The sequence below is a fragment of the Ambystoma mexicanum genome, chromosome 9, assembly GCF_040938575.1.
Source record: "Ambystoma mexicanum isolate Mex_15411 chromosome 9, UKY_AmexF1_1, whole genome shotgun sequence".
Taxonomy (NCBI): Eukaryota; Metazoa; Chordata; class Amphibia; order Caudata; family Ambystomatidae; genus Ambystoma; species Ambystoma mexicanum.
The window spans coordinates 66,283,025-66,298,903 of record NC_090931.1 but is presented as its reverse complement, the minus strand read 5'-3'; the positions used below and the strand labels follow the sequence as shown (position 1 = coordinate 66,298,903).

At 49.2% G+C, this 15,879-nt stretch overlaps 1 protein-coding gene across 2 annotated transcripts in view; it reads left to right on the top strand.

Annotated features, from left to right (window-relative positions):
- KCNJ5 (potassium inwardly rectifying channel subfamily J member 5) overlaps positions 1–15,879 on the top strand; it is a 168,485-nt gene that overhangs the window by 42,517 nt on the left and 110,089 nt on the right. For both annotated transcript variants that reach the window (XM_069614170.1, XM_069614171.1), the window contains exon 2: positions 4,332–5,269. In XM_069614170.1, the coding sequence (XP_069470271.1) occupies positions 4,339–5,269 (931 nt within the window). In that variant the 5' untranslated portion in view covers positions 4,332–4,338. The remainder of the gene's footprint in view (positions 1–4,331; positions 5,270–15,879) is intronic.

The window sequence follows — 15,879 nt, the reverse complement described above, 5'->3', positions numbered from 1 at the left end:
CAGAAGACTGTGAAGGGAGCCCCCCTAGTCCCAGAAAGGCATGGCAGGCACACCCACATTCTCAGCATCCATTCCCCGCAGTATTGGACATTGTGTCTTGCTGGGCCCCTCTCTCACTCACTGTGCCCTTGTCGGCCTCTTCATCCTGAAAGCGCAGCCTCTGGCTTGTGTGCCTGTGCTCACTGCACACGCGAGCAGCCGTACTCCTCCTCCCCTGTGTGAATCGATAGCAATGAAGAGGCCGCCTTCTGCAACCCCCGCCCCTCCCCGCTAAGTCAGCACCAGAGCCGAGCATTGCTGCCCTTTATAAGCCCGCGTGTAAATAAATAGCTGATAAAGGCCCGCTGCCAGTTTGACGTCGATACTCGCCACCTCACGTAGCTTTTGCGGTTCAGAGACAGGCGATAAATAGCAGAAAGTGCCATCCAGGACAGGCTCGAAAATGTGCACTTGCTCCTGGCAAGTGATAATTGACTCCTGGCGAGAAACACATTCTGTGATCTGTGCATATGGACGATGGAGGGGGCGAGTAACCTTTTTTTCCTGGCTATAGTAGCTTGCAACTTGAAGTGTGTACCACTGAATTACAGGAGGAGCTTCCCTGTGGACTGAAAGGGGAGCAGGAGTTGCACGTGTCCCCCCCCCCCCCCACCCCCACAGAAAGACCTTGCAGGTCAAGGGAAGCTCGACAGCGTTTTGGATTCTGGGAAAGTCCCAGACCTCACATTTCCTTGTTCTCCTGGAGCATCAGGTCACGTGGCTAATTTAGGTGTGTGGAAGCTTAAATGTCCCTACAGTGTGGACATGCGTTTTACTTGTCCTGGTTACCGGACCAGTGTGGTCTTCTCGGGGATCTGTCTCTGCAACACCTTGGTCCCACATCGGCCTCTCTTCTCCTTTCTACAGAGCCAAAATCCTGCTGGGAGCATCCTCGCCAAAAGGGCACCCAGGGCACCCCCGGGGCTCCCCAAAGCCTCAGCGTTGGCACCAGAACCGAAAAATGCCACCTTTGAGGATCAATCTCAAAATGGCCCTACGCTGCGCTGAGAGGAAGTTGGTTACTGGTTACTAACATTCGGTGCTCTAAAGGCAACTCATTTTTTAAACACATAGACAAAAATGCATTCATGGAAGTAATGTGCCGCACAGTGTCGTGGTGAGCTTGTCTTTCAACTTGAAACCTTCTTGTGGCAGAATTAGCAGCTCAAGTGCCACCATTGATTATTTAAGCAATAAAATCGGAGCAACGGGGGCATTAACGGTCTGGTAATGCCCCGGGCATTGCTTTGGCCTTATTGATAGCCCTGGGGTCAGACCAGTAATGCCTCACCACACTTTTTTTCTGCTCTTAGTACCCCGTCACGTTGTACTGAGGCACTAATAGTGTTTTTATCTTGAGTTGAGAAACAACGTGTTTGCTGTTCCTTAGCTTGAGATAAAAACTACAGATCAAGATGGCCGCCATGGATCAGGAATAAGTGAACTACATGTGGTCCCTTCTCCCTTTCCATGATGGCCATTGCCGGATCAGGGACACACTGGGTACACTAGTGTTCCCGGCGACTATGAGGGAAACGAAAAGTGCAAGGTAAATGGGGTTGGGCAGGGGGGCTGGAAATGTGGATAAGCTGGGTGAGGGTAAGGTGCAAGGGACTCATTGGGAGAGACCACTTACCTTCATCCCGGCAAGGGAAGATGGCGGCCGTTGGCTGGGAGACTGCCACACACCCCTCGGCGGTGTACTAATATTTTATAAAGTAGTTTGCCATATGCAATGAGGTGCTTCCTGGCAAGGAGCTCTATGGACTTGCAACATGATGGCAAAGTCTTCATCTCTTGTGGTGGGAGAGATGGGGGATAGTGGTAGAGAGGCTGATGCAGAAGGGGTTACTCCCCACCTTATCGCAAGCCAAAAAATACACGCATCTGGCGTTGCGATAGTGCCCAGTGATTTCAATTATCTAGGAATCTATGGAAGAGTCTGCTCTACGCTCCCACACAGAAGAATGGAAGGGTCCAACTCAGAAGTGGACATGTCCTACAGGGCACTTGTGTTCCGGAAATGCCCGACTTCCTGTGATTTGCAATTCCTCCAAAGGGCTTCTAGATCATATGGGGGGGATTGCTTGTTCCCAGGGAATATGAAAGAAGAAACAGAAATATAGAATGTGAAAGTGGGTGGGGCATCTATGTCCATTCTGCCCACTTCCCCCTCCATACCCGACTCCTCACGCCCCCCCCTCCCCCTGGGGTAATCGTTGGTTTCCCGGCTGAAAACTCTACCTCGGCTAGAATTCTCCCAATCCAAGCGTACTGTGCACCCCCCAAACCCTAGCGAAGACCCAGTACAAAAAACTGACTGTTTCTCAGTAAGGTCCATGTTCTTGTTTTGTGCAGCCCAGTCCTCAAGCGCTGCATCAACTGCTGTTCTGCAGCGGGGTCCTTTCTACAACTTTGCTTTCAGTCTCTCCACAGCCCAATTTCCACTGGCCATCCAATAGGAGCACAATTTGCCCTTTGGTTGTTTAGTACAGGAGATTCCATGTGTGCCCAGCTAGACCGAATTGTCATGTAGGTTGTCACTGTATACTAATGGCAGGGGTGTTGAGACATGTCGTGGGTTTCAGTGCAGACGGCTATGCAAGCTGCTAGACCGGATTCGACGTAGCCGTAGCTGCGTTCTAGGGTGCAGGGATGGGGAGCCTTGCCTGAGGCATGTGTCGAAGGACGTAGTGCAGTTTATACATCCCTTCGACTCAGACAGATTTTATAAGCAGTGTGGTTTTCTTAGTTCTCTCATGGCGATAGGCTGGACGTACAAGTGCATCTTCTGGTGGGGTTAGCATACTACCTTTGGACGGATCTGGCTGGTGGCATTTTTGGAGTGCAATAGGTAAAGAAATTAAATAGATCTTGTCACCTTTGGCCTGAGATCAATGGTATTGTTTCCCGTCCTCCGTGGAAAGTACTGTCTAAGTGCGTCTTAATTCATCTCTATTCCTACCCCTAAAGGCCATTAGAGTGCGTTTTCATGCCCAATAGCCCAAGTCAAACTGGCACATTTCCTTTCTACCCCCAGTCAAACCTATGAGTAGAGTGCTCTGAGTGCTTGGGCAAGCAACTTGATAATTAGGACGGGCCTTGCAACTGAGTGCGTGACCATACTTGTCCCCAATTCAAACTGATTGCGCTACCATTGCTGCCTCAAGTGGTCCGTCTGAACGAGCATTCCATCCAGGCACTTTTAAGCCGCCCCATGCAAGGCACGATCAGATTATAGGTGTAGTGTGGTAACCAGTTTGTGTAATTTAAAGCACTGGTGGTGCGCAAGGAAGGGATGGAGGGGTCGACGGGGGATGTATGATAGTCTGTGAGGTGATAGTAGGGCGAGTATATCACGGTGTGTCATTGTGAACGCTGCCAACATCCGTGGTGATATACAGGTGTAGGTGTTTTGTAGGGTCTGGGCCAGTACTTGTGTGCAAGGAGAAATGTATAAGACTTGGCTCAATATGACTTGGAAGTAAGAGGGGTCAGATGGGGGGAATCTTGTTATAAATATACCGCTGCAACATCCAGCTTCAGCTTCCAGCCTCATCATTGCCAGCCTTCCTTTTACCCTTCTGAGGTTGATAAAATGAGGAGCAGTAATCAAAGCATCTGTTGTCTACCACTTGTGCATCGGTTTAGGGGTTGGTAGCAGATTTCTGCACCCCTTAACCAGGCCGCCAGTGAGTCTTGCTCTACACGATTTGAGGTTAGAGCTACTACCTACTCTGTTTACGGCTTGGCCTCACTTCCCATCCCCCTTCCCTAAATTAAGCAGCAGAAAACACAGCTTGACTGAGTGTAAGGCGGTAACAACTCCAGTGCCACTGGCATTAGCCCCCACCCACCTTCCTTGAATGCGTATCCTATGCCAAGCTGATCCCCTCTGCCTGGCTGCACGTGCCCGGCTGGGCAGGGGGGATCCCTTTGGCATCTTCTATTCATGAAATAATTGTGGGAAGAGAGCTGCCCCCACAAGCCTTGAGGTAATCTGCCTTGCAGAAGCACTCCTCCCATGTGGATTACTGTCTCTAGGCCACCACTGGTTGGCGGAAGTCAGAAATGGGTGCCAGCTCTGCCTACTTGCCCGGTGACGGGAAGGTAAAGCGAATACTTGGCAGAGGACCTGTTGCCACCCCACCTCTTAGAATTTAGATTTACTCCTAATAAGCAAATATGTAAAAGACTTTTACCACAGAAATTATTGGATGTGGTTGAAGAACTCATCAGGACTGTCTTAATAACAACTGTGTGTCTGTTTGTTTCCTTTCACTCTGAACTAGCACCACAATGGCCGGAGATTCTAGGATATTCATGCACCCGGATATGGAAGTTGGCGTCGTCCCAAGAGAGCCCAAGAAAATCCCCAAAGCAGCACGAGAGGCTATCCCGACTAACAGGACACGCCTCCTGGCAGAAACAAAGAAACCGCGGCAACGGTACATGGAGAAAGATGGCAAGTGCAACGTACATCATGGCAACGTCCAAGAAACCTACCGCTACTTCAGCGACCTCTTCACCACTCTGGTGGACCTTGAATGGCGATGTAGCCTCTTCATTTTCACTCTGGTTTACACTGTGACCTGGTTGTTCTTTGGGTTCATCTGGTGGCTCATCGCCTACATCCGGGGGGATCTGGAACACATTGGTGACAAGGAGTGGATACCGTGCGTAGCTAACCTGAATGGATTTGTCTCGGCCTTCCTCTTTTCTATCGAAACAGAGACCACTATTGGGTATGGATATAGAGTCATCACCGAAAAGTGCCCCGAAGGAATCATCCTGCTGTTGGTTCAAGCCATAATGGGGTCCATCGTTAATGCGCTGATGGTGGGGTGCATGTTCGTCAAAATCAGCCAACCAAAGAAGAGGGCAGAGACCCTCATGTTTTCCAACAAGGCTGTTGTTTCACTTAGGGATGAGAAGTTATGCTTAATGTTTCGGGTCGGGGACTTGAGGAATTCTCACATTGTGGAGGCCTCCATCCGGGCCAAGCTCATAAAGTCGAAGCAGACCAAAGAAGGAGAATTTATACCCTTGAACCAGACGGATATCAATGTGGGCTTCGACACAGGGGACGACCGGCTGTTCCTTGTATCTCCGCTCATCATCTGCCATGAAATCAACGAGAAGAGCCCCTTCTGGGAGATGTCTCGGGGGCAGATGGAACAGGAGGAGTTTGAGATCGTGGTGATCTTGGAAGGCATGGTTGAAGCAACAGGTAAGCGGCTGGAAAAATGACATAATCATATAAGCAGTAGCATCACAACTCTTGCTCCCACTGGGATTCCAAGAACATTTCAAAATTTTGGTTTGATGGAAGGGGTACGAAACCACTATTGTTCTGTAAGTGTATGTCATGTGTTTGTACAGTACCGATTTCTGAAACCTTTGGCTCTCCAGATGTTTTGGACTCCAACTCCCATACTCCTTCTTTATTGACTAGGGTGGCCTGGGCTGATGGGAGTTGTAGTCCGCAACACCAGGTAAGTCAAAGATTGCATACCCCTGTTGTACAAGTTACCATTGGTCAATCAACTTAGGTCACCTGATTACAGACCATTTGACCAAATGTTGGGGTTATTCACTAACATTAGTTCATTAATTGTGAACTGTCTGGTCTCAGTCCCTCACTACCTGTGCAAGGAAGAGCTAGTGTTTTGGGAAGGGTAGTACATCACCTCCCTGTAAGAGGCAGTGTCCTGGATGGGCTGCTCCACCACTCTCGTTTATCCCTAATGGCCATAAGATCACAGGAGGGGGATGGGAGGGGATATTAAGGAAGGAGCACCAAAGGAGTTCTGGTCTACCCATGTAGCGCAGATCTCAACCATGCCATGTAGCGCAGATCTCAACCATGTAGCGCAGATCTCAACCATGTAGCGCAGATCTCAACCATGTAGCGCAGATCTCAAGCATGTAGCGCAGATCTCAACCATGTAGCGCAGATCTCAACCATGTAGCGCAGATCTCAACCATGTAGCCCAGATCTCAACCATGTAGCGGAGATCTCAACATGCATGAACGAGGCAGTGGGAACAAGGGGGTCTTCAGCACTATTCTTCTTCTTTTCCACCGGGGTGAAGAGGCGTTACACAGCGACATTGCACTTGCTTCATCGCGCGCTCAGTTTTCTGAAAAAATAACAATGGTTTTTCTGCACTCATAAAGTTTTCTACACGTGAACAACATTTTAGAATGAGCTCAAATCACAGTTCCGCCATGTCTATCCCAGCTGAGGTGGGCTGCCTGGTTAGTTTGATTATGCTCATGTCAGGGGCATGGGAAGATTGGAATGTTGAACTACCCATGATGTACAATGGGAAGGAAGTGGGCTGTCGTATAGTCTTAATGGTCTTTGGCTGGGCTTCCTGGGCCTGCTGGAAGAAGGTGACTGGCCAGAGTGACTTGGAGGCCTTCACCCAGGGCGTACGACCATTAAAGGTCGAGTAAGTCCTCCCTTCCCGTCATTCACGCCTTTAGCACCCGGCCAAAACTATGAGGGTGCTAAAGAACATTTTTCGAATGGAAAAAACGTCTTCATAGGTACTGCGCCTTCTGTATTTCAGCAGAGGGCTAATGTGCGAGTCCCTTTTCTATTTCTCTGGTGGCCAAAACGGCAGCTGAGGCTGAGGCCCAAGTCAGGTAAGTGGAATTATGTGGGGCGCAATGAGGAAAGGTGCAGGATACTAGGTTTGGGAAAGGAGGGCGTTATGCTGAAAAGGGATGGTGTGGCGGTCTGGGGGTGAAGCGGCAGCAGCCTAAATAGGATACAGGCCTTTGTTGTTCAATACATCCCACATCTCTGGCCACCTGATTGGCCGATGCCTCTTCCATGGCTGCTGATAACGCGATAAAGCCTGAGGACTGAACACGGACCTTCTCCTTGGGTAGAACCCCTATTCTCGGCAGTTTAAGGCGCTCAGCGGGGGCAGGGAGGGGCAGGGTTCTGCCCACGATATGAGCGAGCAGGCATCTCTCTCCCTCCTCCCGGGGCTGCCATTTGTAACTGTCATTCAGACACAGCAGGGGCCACCAACAGAAGGGGTGGGGGAGGCCGTTCACCACTACCATCAATTAAGTTCCTGCCAATCTCTGTGGCACGAGCAGGAGAGAGGAAGAGGCAGGGCGAGAAGCGAAGCTGAGGTGCAGCAGGCTTTGCCCCCCCCCCACCCCTTGCTCCGGCTGTCACTGTTACTCAGTCACAAAGCGAGCCGTGGAGGATGGGACCGGGAACCCGGCTCTCCTCTGTCTTCACTTCCGCTCCCGCGTCTTCCTCAGCCCTTGCCTCGGAGCGCGCAAGCCAGCAAATGGTCATTACCCTGAGGCTGCTACCACCGCAGTGGTCTCCCTCCACGGAGCCCCTCCCCACTTCCGGGGTGCTCCAGACCATGGTCTGCTTGTGGAAGTCAGCAAGACTGACATTTCTGGGAGATTGGTCGCAGGGAAGTGCTTTGTGCAAGGATGGCTGTGTGCTAGTCCATCTCATACGTACTGTCTTCTGGAGAAAGCGCTTGTGGTGAAGCAACGTACTATGCAGAGTGATGCATGTGTCTTAAGTGTTGTTGACTGGTACTCATGACCGTGTGTGGTTGAGCGCTGGCTCCAGATTTGCCGGGCATTCCCCTGGATGTGGCAGCCAGCATCATGGCATCCACCCTGCTCCTGGGGCTGCTGGGGTAAAACAGCTGCGCCAGTCTCGGGAGGATAGCTCAGGGGCAATGTGCTCGCCTTGGAAGCAAGACGATGCAGAGCAACACAGGTTCGATCCCGGGTCCGAGCTTAGAAACCTCTGCGTATTAAGCGTGTTATAAATAAACTATCATATGATATGATATGATATGATATGATATATTCCATATGTCAAGGATTGTCCCAAGCAATAGGCAGGAAAAGATTTCGGGATTCCTGGCCAGTTCCTTAGGAAGCAGACCCTAGTTAGCCCCCCTGACATTCAGCAATGGGGCACCTCCACTGCAGGCGATTGTGGTCCTACCCAAACTCAACCGCAGTCAAAGTTTAAATAATTCCTTGAGCAGTAACGCACCTCCAATTATATTAACAGAAGCACAAACCTTTACTTGAGTTTGGGAGAGGGTTGGGTGGTGTCAAAGGAGAGGGTTCCCCAACTCCCACCTGCAGCACTGACTGTAAATGAATAACGGTTGCTGCAGGGCCGCGCGTGCGCTCGGTCACGGGTTGCCCTGCAGAGACTCTATTCCCGCTTCAAGTATCTATTTTGCAGGCTGATTTCACGCCACAGAGAGTTCTATTAGGACATTGTGTCATTTGCTGGAAAAATGCCCTAATCACATTGGCCACCATTCCAATTGTCTTTTCTGTTGGAGATTGAATTTCACCCTTGTAAGAGGCCCTCACCTTCAGCTTTGGATCTCTGGCAACCATGCCATCCTGCTCAAGCGCCTCCATGGCAACCTGGGTATTACCGATCAGGCCCTGGCCTGGCTGACCTCCTTTCTCACTGACTGACCCTCTTAGGTCCAACTTGGGTCCTTCCTCTCCTCTATCTCTCTCTACCTCTGGTGTTCCCCAGCGGTCTAACCTCTCTCCCTGGCTGTTCAACCAATATCTGTCAACGCTTGCCAACAGCATTACTGCTCTCTACTCCAACTTTCAGTGCTATGCAGATGACACCCAGCTCTCTTTCAGGCTCCCCTCGGCCGCCTCTACTCCTTCTCTAATTCCTGACTGCCACAATTCAGGAGTGGTGTGCCGCTAATGATCTCTGCTTTAATGCCAGTAAGACGGAGATCCTCCTCATCAGAAACACCAGCTCCCTCCTTTCCTCTCTCTCTCTCTCTCTCTGTTTTACCACTCTGGGCCCTCTACCTGCTCCTACCTCTGAGTCTAAGAACCTCTGGGTCATCTTCGACTCCACTGTTTCCTTCTCTCCTCACATTTCCGACGTCTCTAAGAAGTCGCACATCAGAGGTGGAGCTCTTCAGAGGTATTCTTCCTTACCTTTGCTTACCCCAGAAGCTCACTGTCTCCAGAGCTCTGTCCCTCTCTAGGCTGGACTACTGCAAAAGCCTCTTTCAAAATCGTTCTGCCTCTACTCTCTTTCCTCTACAACTTATCCAGAACAGGGCTGCAAGACTTGTCCTTGGCCTCAAGCCCAGGGATCATATCTCTCCAGCCCTGAAATCTCTTCATTGGCTCCCAGTGGTGGCAAGGATCAAGTTAAAGACCCTCTGCATTGTCCACAAAGCTTTCTGGGCCCTTTGACCACACTTCGTCCAAATCTCTCTTCCTAAACATCTCCTTTCTCAACCTCTCCGCTCATCCAGCTCCAACTCTCTGAGGGTCAGTCGCTTTTCCAAGCAACGAGTTGGGAGCAGATGTCTTTCTTAGGCTGGGACCACCCTCTGGAACAGCCTCCCTGTCTCTCTCAAACTTGAGCAGAACCATCTCCGGTTCCGGGAGCAGCTTAAGAGCATCCTCATCGCTTCCGCTTTCTCTCTTCGTCTCCCTTGCTGATGACCCGTCTGCTCCACGCACTGGTCTCCTGGCCACCCTCTAAATTTGGGCCCAGGTCCTTCCCTGTCCAGTCGCACCTTGTACTGCCCGTTGGCTCCCCCAGCATTTGTGGGCTGTACCTGTAACTCTACAGTCCCTTCTCTCTGCACTTAGGAGCTTCCCGCTGGCTGCACTTTCTGATTACCTGCACTGAGCCACCCACTGGATGCACTTTTGATTACCTGCACTTCCCCATCCCCCCTTGCAGTTCTCCCCTTCCCCTGCCCTGCGCGATCTGAATGACACAAGGCCTAGTACGATTGCTGTTTTGTCCTCCCTCTGTTTCCCCCTCGTTGTCTTGTCACAACTAGAAACACGTGTGTACTGGCAGGTTATAAAGGACATATCATATCTGAATTGGTCAGCAGTAAATTATCCAAAAAAGCTTCCTGACCTGTTTCCCTGTGGCGCTTCTGAAAATTGCCAAAAAGAGAATTCTCTAAGCTGTGTTCTTCATTGAAGCACAGGAAGGGTGCTGGACACTGGCAGTAGAGGAGGCTAGGGTACTGCCATGCCTCTCGGGCTTTCAAGTGCCCGCTCTACTCTCTGCATATCAGCAGCGGTGCGTATGATGCGCCTGCTTTTCCAAGTTAGTCATTTGGTGCCATTGTTCTGGCCCACCTTCCGACGGGTTTTGAAGCCCCCCCAATTGAATTGCATCTAAGACAGTTCAGGACCTCCGCCTGATTTTCAGGTGTTTTGTTACCCAATTGATAGTTGGACTTGCTGGATAACAAATGCGGAGTAGGCCCCACCTTTGCTGCCTTTTCCGAGTATCATCATTAAACGGGTCACTTTATGGCCATTCTTTTATTGAGCGATGGGAAGTTCTCGACTGCCATCTAGGAATCCCAAGGTGAACGTGCCTGTAAGCCTTCTGTCTGCTTCTTCATTCACCCACCACCAAATGGACATGTCGCTGAAGTATAGTTATGTCAATCGATCTGTCTATCTGGCTATCTAGGCATCTGTCTATCTACCTACCTATCTGGCTATCTACCTGTATGTACGTCTGTCTGTCTATCTAGCTTATCTAGCTATCTAGCTTATCTATCTATCTAGCTTATCTATCTATCTATGTATCTGTCTATCTAGCCTATCTATCTATCTATCTATCTATCTATCTATCTATCTATCTATCTATTCTGCTCACTGTTATTGTTTTGCTCCTAGGCTGTGCACCTTTCTATTTTGGTCTCCAGGTCACGCCCCTCTGTATTTCTGCTCACTGTTGCAGTTTTGCACCTAGGCTGTGCACCTTTTTATTTTGGACTCCTGGTTGTGCCCCACGGTGTTTCTGATCACTGTTGTGGTTTTAGTCCTATGCTGTGCACCTTTTTTATTTTGCATCCCAGTGCATGCACCGTGGTGTTTCCACTCACTGTTATTGTTTTGCTCCAAGGCTGTGCACCTTTTTTATTTTGGACCCCAGGTTGTGCCCTGCTGTGTTTCTACTCACTGTGGTGATTTTGCTCTCAGCTTGTGCACCCTTCTGATGTTCCACCTAGGTCAGGCTTTACTTCCCTTTGGGACTCTTTCTCAAGCATTTGCTCCACTGAGTTCCCAAGTGTTCACCTTGGTTGTGCCCCAATTTTACTTTACTTCAAAATGAATTCCCCACTCTACTTTTTCTCCTCTTTTTGGTGGTGTCTGCGATGAAATGACTAGTGATCTGCAGGATCATAGGGACGAGTAGTGTCTAAACCACCAACTCAGCCCCACACTACTACTAAACCTGTAGTGATTCCAATCATAAACGTGAAACAGGCACATCCTGACATGACATACCTCCTTCACCTATTGTGGTAGCGTGGCCGAGGGAAGATTGTACTCACTGGGGACCTGAGAAGTGAGAACAGTAGAAACCAAAACAGCAATAGTGCAAAGACTCCAATATATAATAATATCCAATCAAGGTTCTACTCCAATATATACATACATTAATTAAATAATCAAAATGCAATCAACCAAATAACAAAGAAAACCCCATTCCTATGGGGAGAATACAGAAAATGCAGAATTGGTAGAGAATATCAGTCTGGGAACTTTACCGGAGCTTATTGGGTAGTAATTGCAGCAATGTCACTGTTCAAAGCGTTGTGTCTTTCAAGAAAAAGTCAGAGATGGGGGCTTACACGTCACTATAGGCCCAAGAGTGGACCAGGGAGACCAGGCCTCTTCAAAGTACTGTATTATCAGATACAGGGCTTCAGAAGTGTTGTGCCAGGCTTGTAGGAGCTTCCTGAGGTGGTGATTCTGAGGTGGTTGGTGAGCTGGTCAACTGGGTCCAAAATGAGGCGCAGTCCAAGCAACAATGGCACATGTCTAGAAGAAACATGGGACAAGCAGGAGATGTCTGGGTTAGTATAGATCAGCTGTTCAATGTGGGAATCAGGGCCCAGAGCTGCTCCTTCACTCCTGGGTTGCTGGGTGAGGCAATCCAGGTTCTCCAGAAAGAAGATTTGTCCTTTGATTGCACTCCCGCTCCAGGGAACGTGTCTCGAACCTACAGGGGATCCTTTGCCTCCAGTGAACAGGGTCTTTGTTCCAGTGCAACCAGCAGAGAGGCCTTGGTCCAGCAGCAGTCACCCCCACGGTTCCCTGGGGATGTTAGGGGAGAGAGCTCTCCTCTGCCTTGCATGCCTTCTTTCTTCACACCAATGGCAGAGGACCTTGGAAACAAATGCGCTCCCAAAAGAGGTAAAAAATGGTGTCCTTCTCTTAATCAGCCAAAGATGAATCAAGGAAGACGTGGGAGACCCCTTTCTTATAATGGGCAAACTGTCACTGGGGATTGGACAAAAGCAAACCTGCAGTAAGATGCCCAGTCCCTGTTGCATGTCCACTTTTCTCTCTTTGGGGACTCTAACTCTGCCACCTGTCCATGACTTTTGGTGTGCAGCACACTGATTTGAGACTGGCCTTTACTATGTGAGTGCCTTTTGAAGCAGGTTCCCAGCAGACCTCCCGATGAGAGCTCCTGTGCCTGAGGGAAGGTGTTACCCTTCCTCCCAATGAATCAAAGTATAACCATACCCAGCCTATTGTCTCACTTGCTGGAGTGAAGACAGCCAGGCAGCCATGTATACACGTTGCCCTCACATAACTTGTCTGGATTTACAGAGCTGCCACTTGTATGATATCAAATTGGTCTGGCTATAATAATGTTGTGCTCTTATGAGTCACCAAATCATAACCAGTTATGGCTTATTCTTACATATTAACCTGCCACCATACTGATAGGGCAATTATTACACTTTGAATCAGAGGTGTAAAAGTTAAAACGTCACCAGACTCCAGTGACTTCGGGTCACAGCAGCTGTCAGGGATGCACAGGTTCCCTTTATATCTGCCCTGTGCCACTGTAGAGCAAGGGCTCCAGTTCTTAAGAGACTTCTGCAAAAGGGCACATGTATGCACTATATTATGGCTTCGAGATTTATGAAAGGGGGATTTTGTATTAATACACTTTTTTCAAAACAGGCCTTTCAAAACCTCAGATGGCAATCCATCACAGTGCCCCATTGGGAACTGTGGTGAGGATGTTATGCTTTCCTATGTTTTTGCTGTATTCTTGTGTGTGTACTTCTGTGTTGCTTTTACGGCATTCCCACTCTTCATCCTGCACCACATTGGTTACAATCACTCTAAACTAGGATGCTGTGGTTCAGCCTTGTTTCTTAGTAGATCACTGTGCCATTATGCAATATCTACAAATAACCTTTCAGCTCGGTGACACTAGGAGAACATCACTGTTCAACTTATGTGTGTTTGTTATTCTGTTGTGGGGAACTTAGAAAAGTTGCTAGGCAATTGGTTTTTCAAAGTTTATTCTCCTTACCCTTTTGCTGTGAATATTTACACTACCCAATAATGTACTTGGGAATAGTCTTTGAGTGTTTACTCTGTGTCTAGCAACAGTTACGATGCTTTAATACTAAATGCCTGCATGGGTGGATGGATGGGGGTGTAGGGGCGCAGGGGAGCACTTACCTGGGACGCGGCAGGGGTAGGTAAGTGCTCCAGCTCCGAGGAAGCTCAGAGAGGGTGCTTTACCATGTGGGAAAGCCCCAATTCTGAGCATCCTCATTGGCTGGGAGGCCGATACCACACCCCCACCTTGTACTGATAGGAAATAAGGCCAAGTATGTTTTCTGTCCGCTAAATGTTACTGTGAGGAATTTGACCATCTGAATGGTGGGTGTGCGCTCGCTTTGGCTTTTTTAAAATGTTTAAATAAATGGATGATGGTAGCCCGACTTCAGGAAAATGTGTGGAGCTAATCCACACACATTTTCCTGTGCTCACACCACAACAAAAGCATAGACCCGTGTACCCTAGCATGGACATGGCCTACGGGCATGGTCCACCCTGTTATATTTAGTTGGAATGTGACAGCAGAGAAGGGCACAATGTAATCCAAGGAAGGGGAAGGATCAACTTCCCCCTGCCATGGTCAGCCTGATTAACTGACAAAGACCCCATGAAAATGCCCTGCTCTTTTGTTAGGCCCTCCAACTGGTGGCAGTGATTAACATAGCATCTGAGGGTACTTCAAACAGGCCCTCAGGGAGCCTGGTGGCAGAGGATAACAAAGGAGACAGGAAACCCAACAGCCTTTCATAAGTAACTGTGTCAGCCTGAAGCCAGCTCACTTGCTCAGTATCAATGACAGTTAACTAACATGTCTGGGCCTTTTGTTGCATGAGGTCATCCATGCTAGGGGGACCCCATTCATAAGCTACCAGAATGTGGTTTGTGGAAGCCAGGGAGTCTGGTCTCTCAGCATCTTCAAGGGATGCCTGCCATTTTAATCAGGAACCACAGGGAGATCCATTAACCAGAGATACTCTTCGAACACAGCAGACAGGCAGATGGGTGGGACTTAGTAGCACATGGTAGGGAGCCCAGAGCTTTGTCTGTTGAGAGGAGGTTTACAACCATCTTGGTTCAGGGACACCCCTGGTTGCTGTTGCACCCCTTTGTCTTTCCTGTTGCAAAGCACTCTGGTTATGAACTCGCACATATAGGCCATTGTTGGTAGGGACCCCAGGTTTGGTTGACTAGTAGGCATAGCCTACCCCAATCACTGTGGCCCACTTGGCTTTAAAAGAGGGCTGGAGCCCCTCTTTTGGCAGATCATCTGAAGACTTCAAAAGGAGTAAGAAAGAAGGACTCATTTGGACCCGAGCTGAAAGTACAGTCTGCCTCACAGCTTCCACCAGTGAAGGAAGGTCAGGACATCCAAAGAGGGAAGCAAGATCCCTGCCCTAAACATCTCCCAGGGAACAGAGGGAGAAAAGAACTCAGAGGACACTGCACACTCTTCGGAACCAGTACCCATCCAGCACACAGCATGGCCTGCTAGGCTTGCAGCAAGCTTCCTGGATAGGGCCACCCAGACAATCGCTGAACTTGAAACAAAGGACAAGGCAGCTGCCTGCAACACACTCCCGATCTTAGGGCCATCCGCCTTAAAGGATGACGCAAGCCCATTGAAGAAGCTGGGAGAAGAGCAATGACAAGCATCTACCGCCGTCCACCTTAAAGGACATTTCGAGCTAGTCGACTTCCTCGATCTGCAACCGCCTGCAATGCTGACCGCTCTGAAGTCTCAAGCTCCCGCTGTCAAGCTGCAGTTGCTGAAAGAAACCAGAGATGTCTCGATCAGTACTTCTGAACCGCCGATCAGCACCAATGATTCCTGACCCCGAGTAGCCATGAAGGCCAGCCGACAGCTGTTCTACCAGCTTTGCTCTCTGAACCGTCTTGTTGCCTGATACCTGCCGCTGACTCCCGTCTCGAACTCTATCACAAAAGGCTGCAAAGCGCCCTGAAGCTGACTTGACCCTATCGAGCACCAAGAACACCTACAGCAAAAGGTACATTGTGGTTCTGTCCCCCTGGTCCTTCCCAGTAGGCCCTTAAAGACATTTTAAGAACCCCTTCATGTTTTCTTCTAAAGTCAAGAACAAACTATTGTGATTGTTAAGCATAACAACGACCCTCCTGTCAGGATCCAGAGTGAATCCCTTTTTCTTCTTCGATTCTGTCTGTCATCAGCATTCCTTTACTGAGTGGGTTGTAGTAGTAATGTTATTAGATTGTGTGGTGTGATATTAATAAAGTAGATATTTTTATACAGCCATCATTGGGTAATGACTGTATTTTCGCTGTGTTACAAAGAACCAACTATCCACAACATTTAGAGGAGATAAGCCTGCCGTTCCATCCACGTTACCTAATTGGACACGCAGGTTTATCATTTGAATTGTAAGCATGTTTATTCCAATT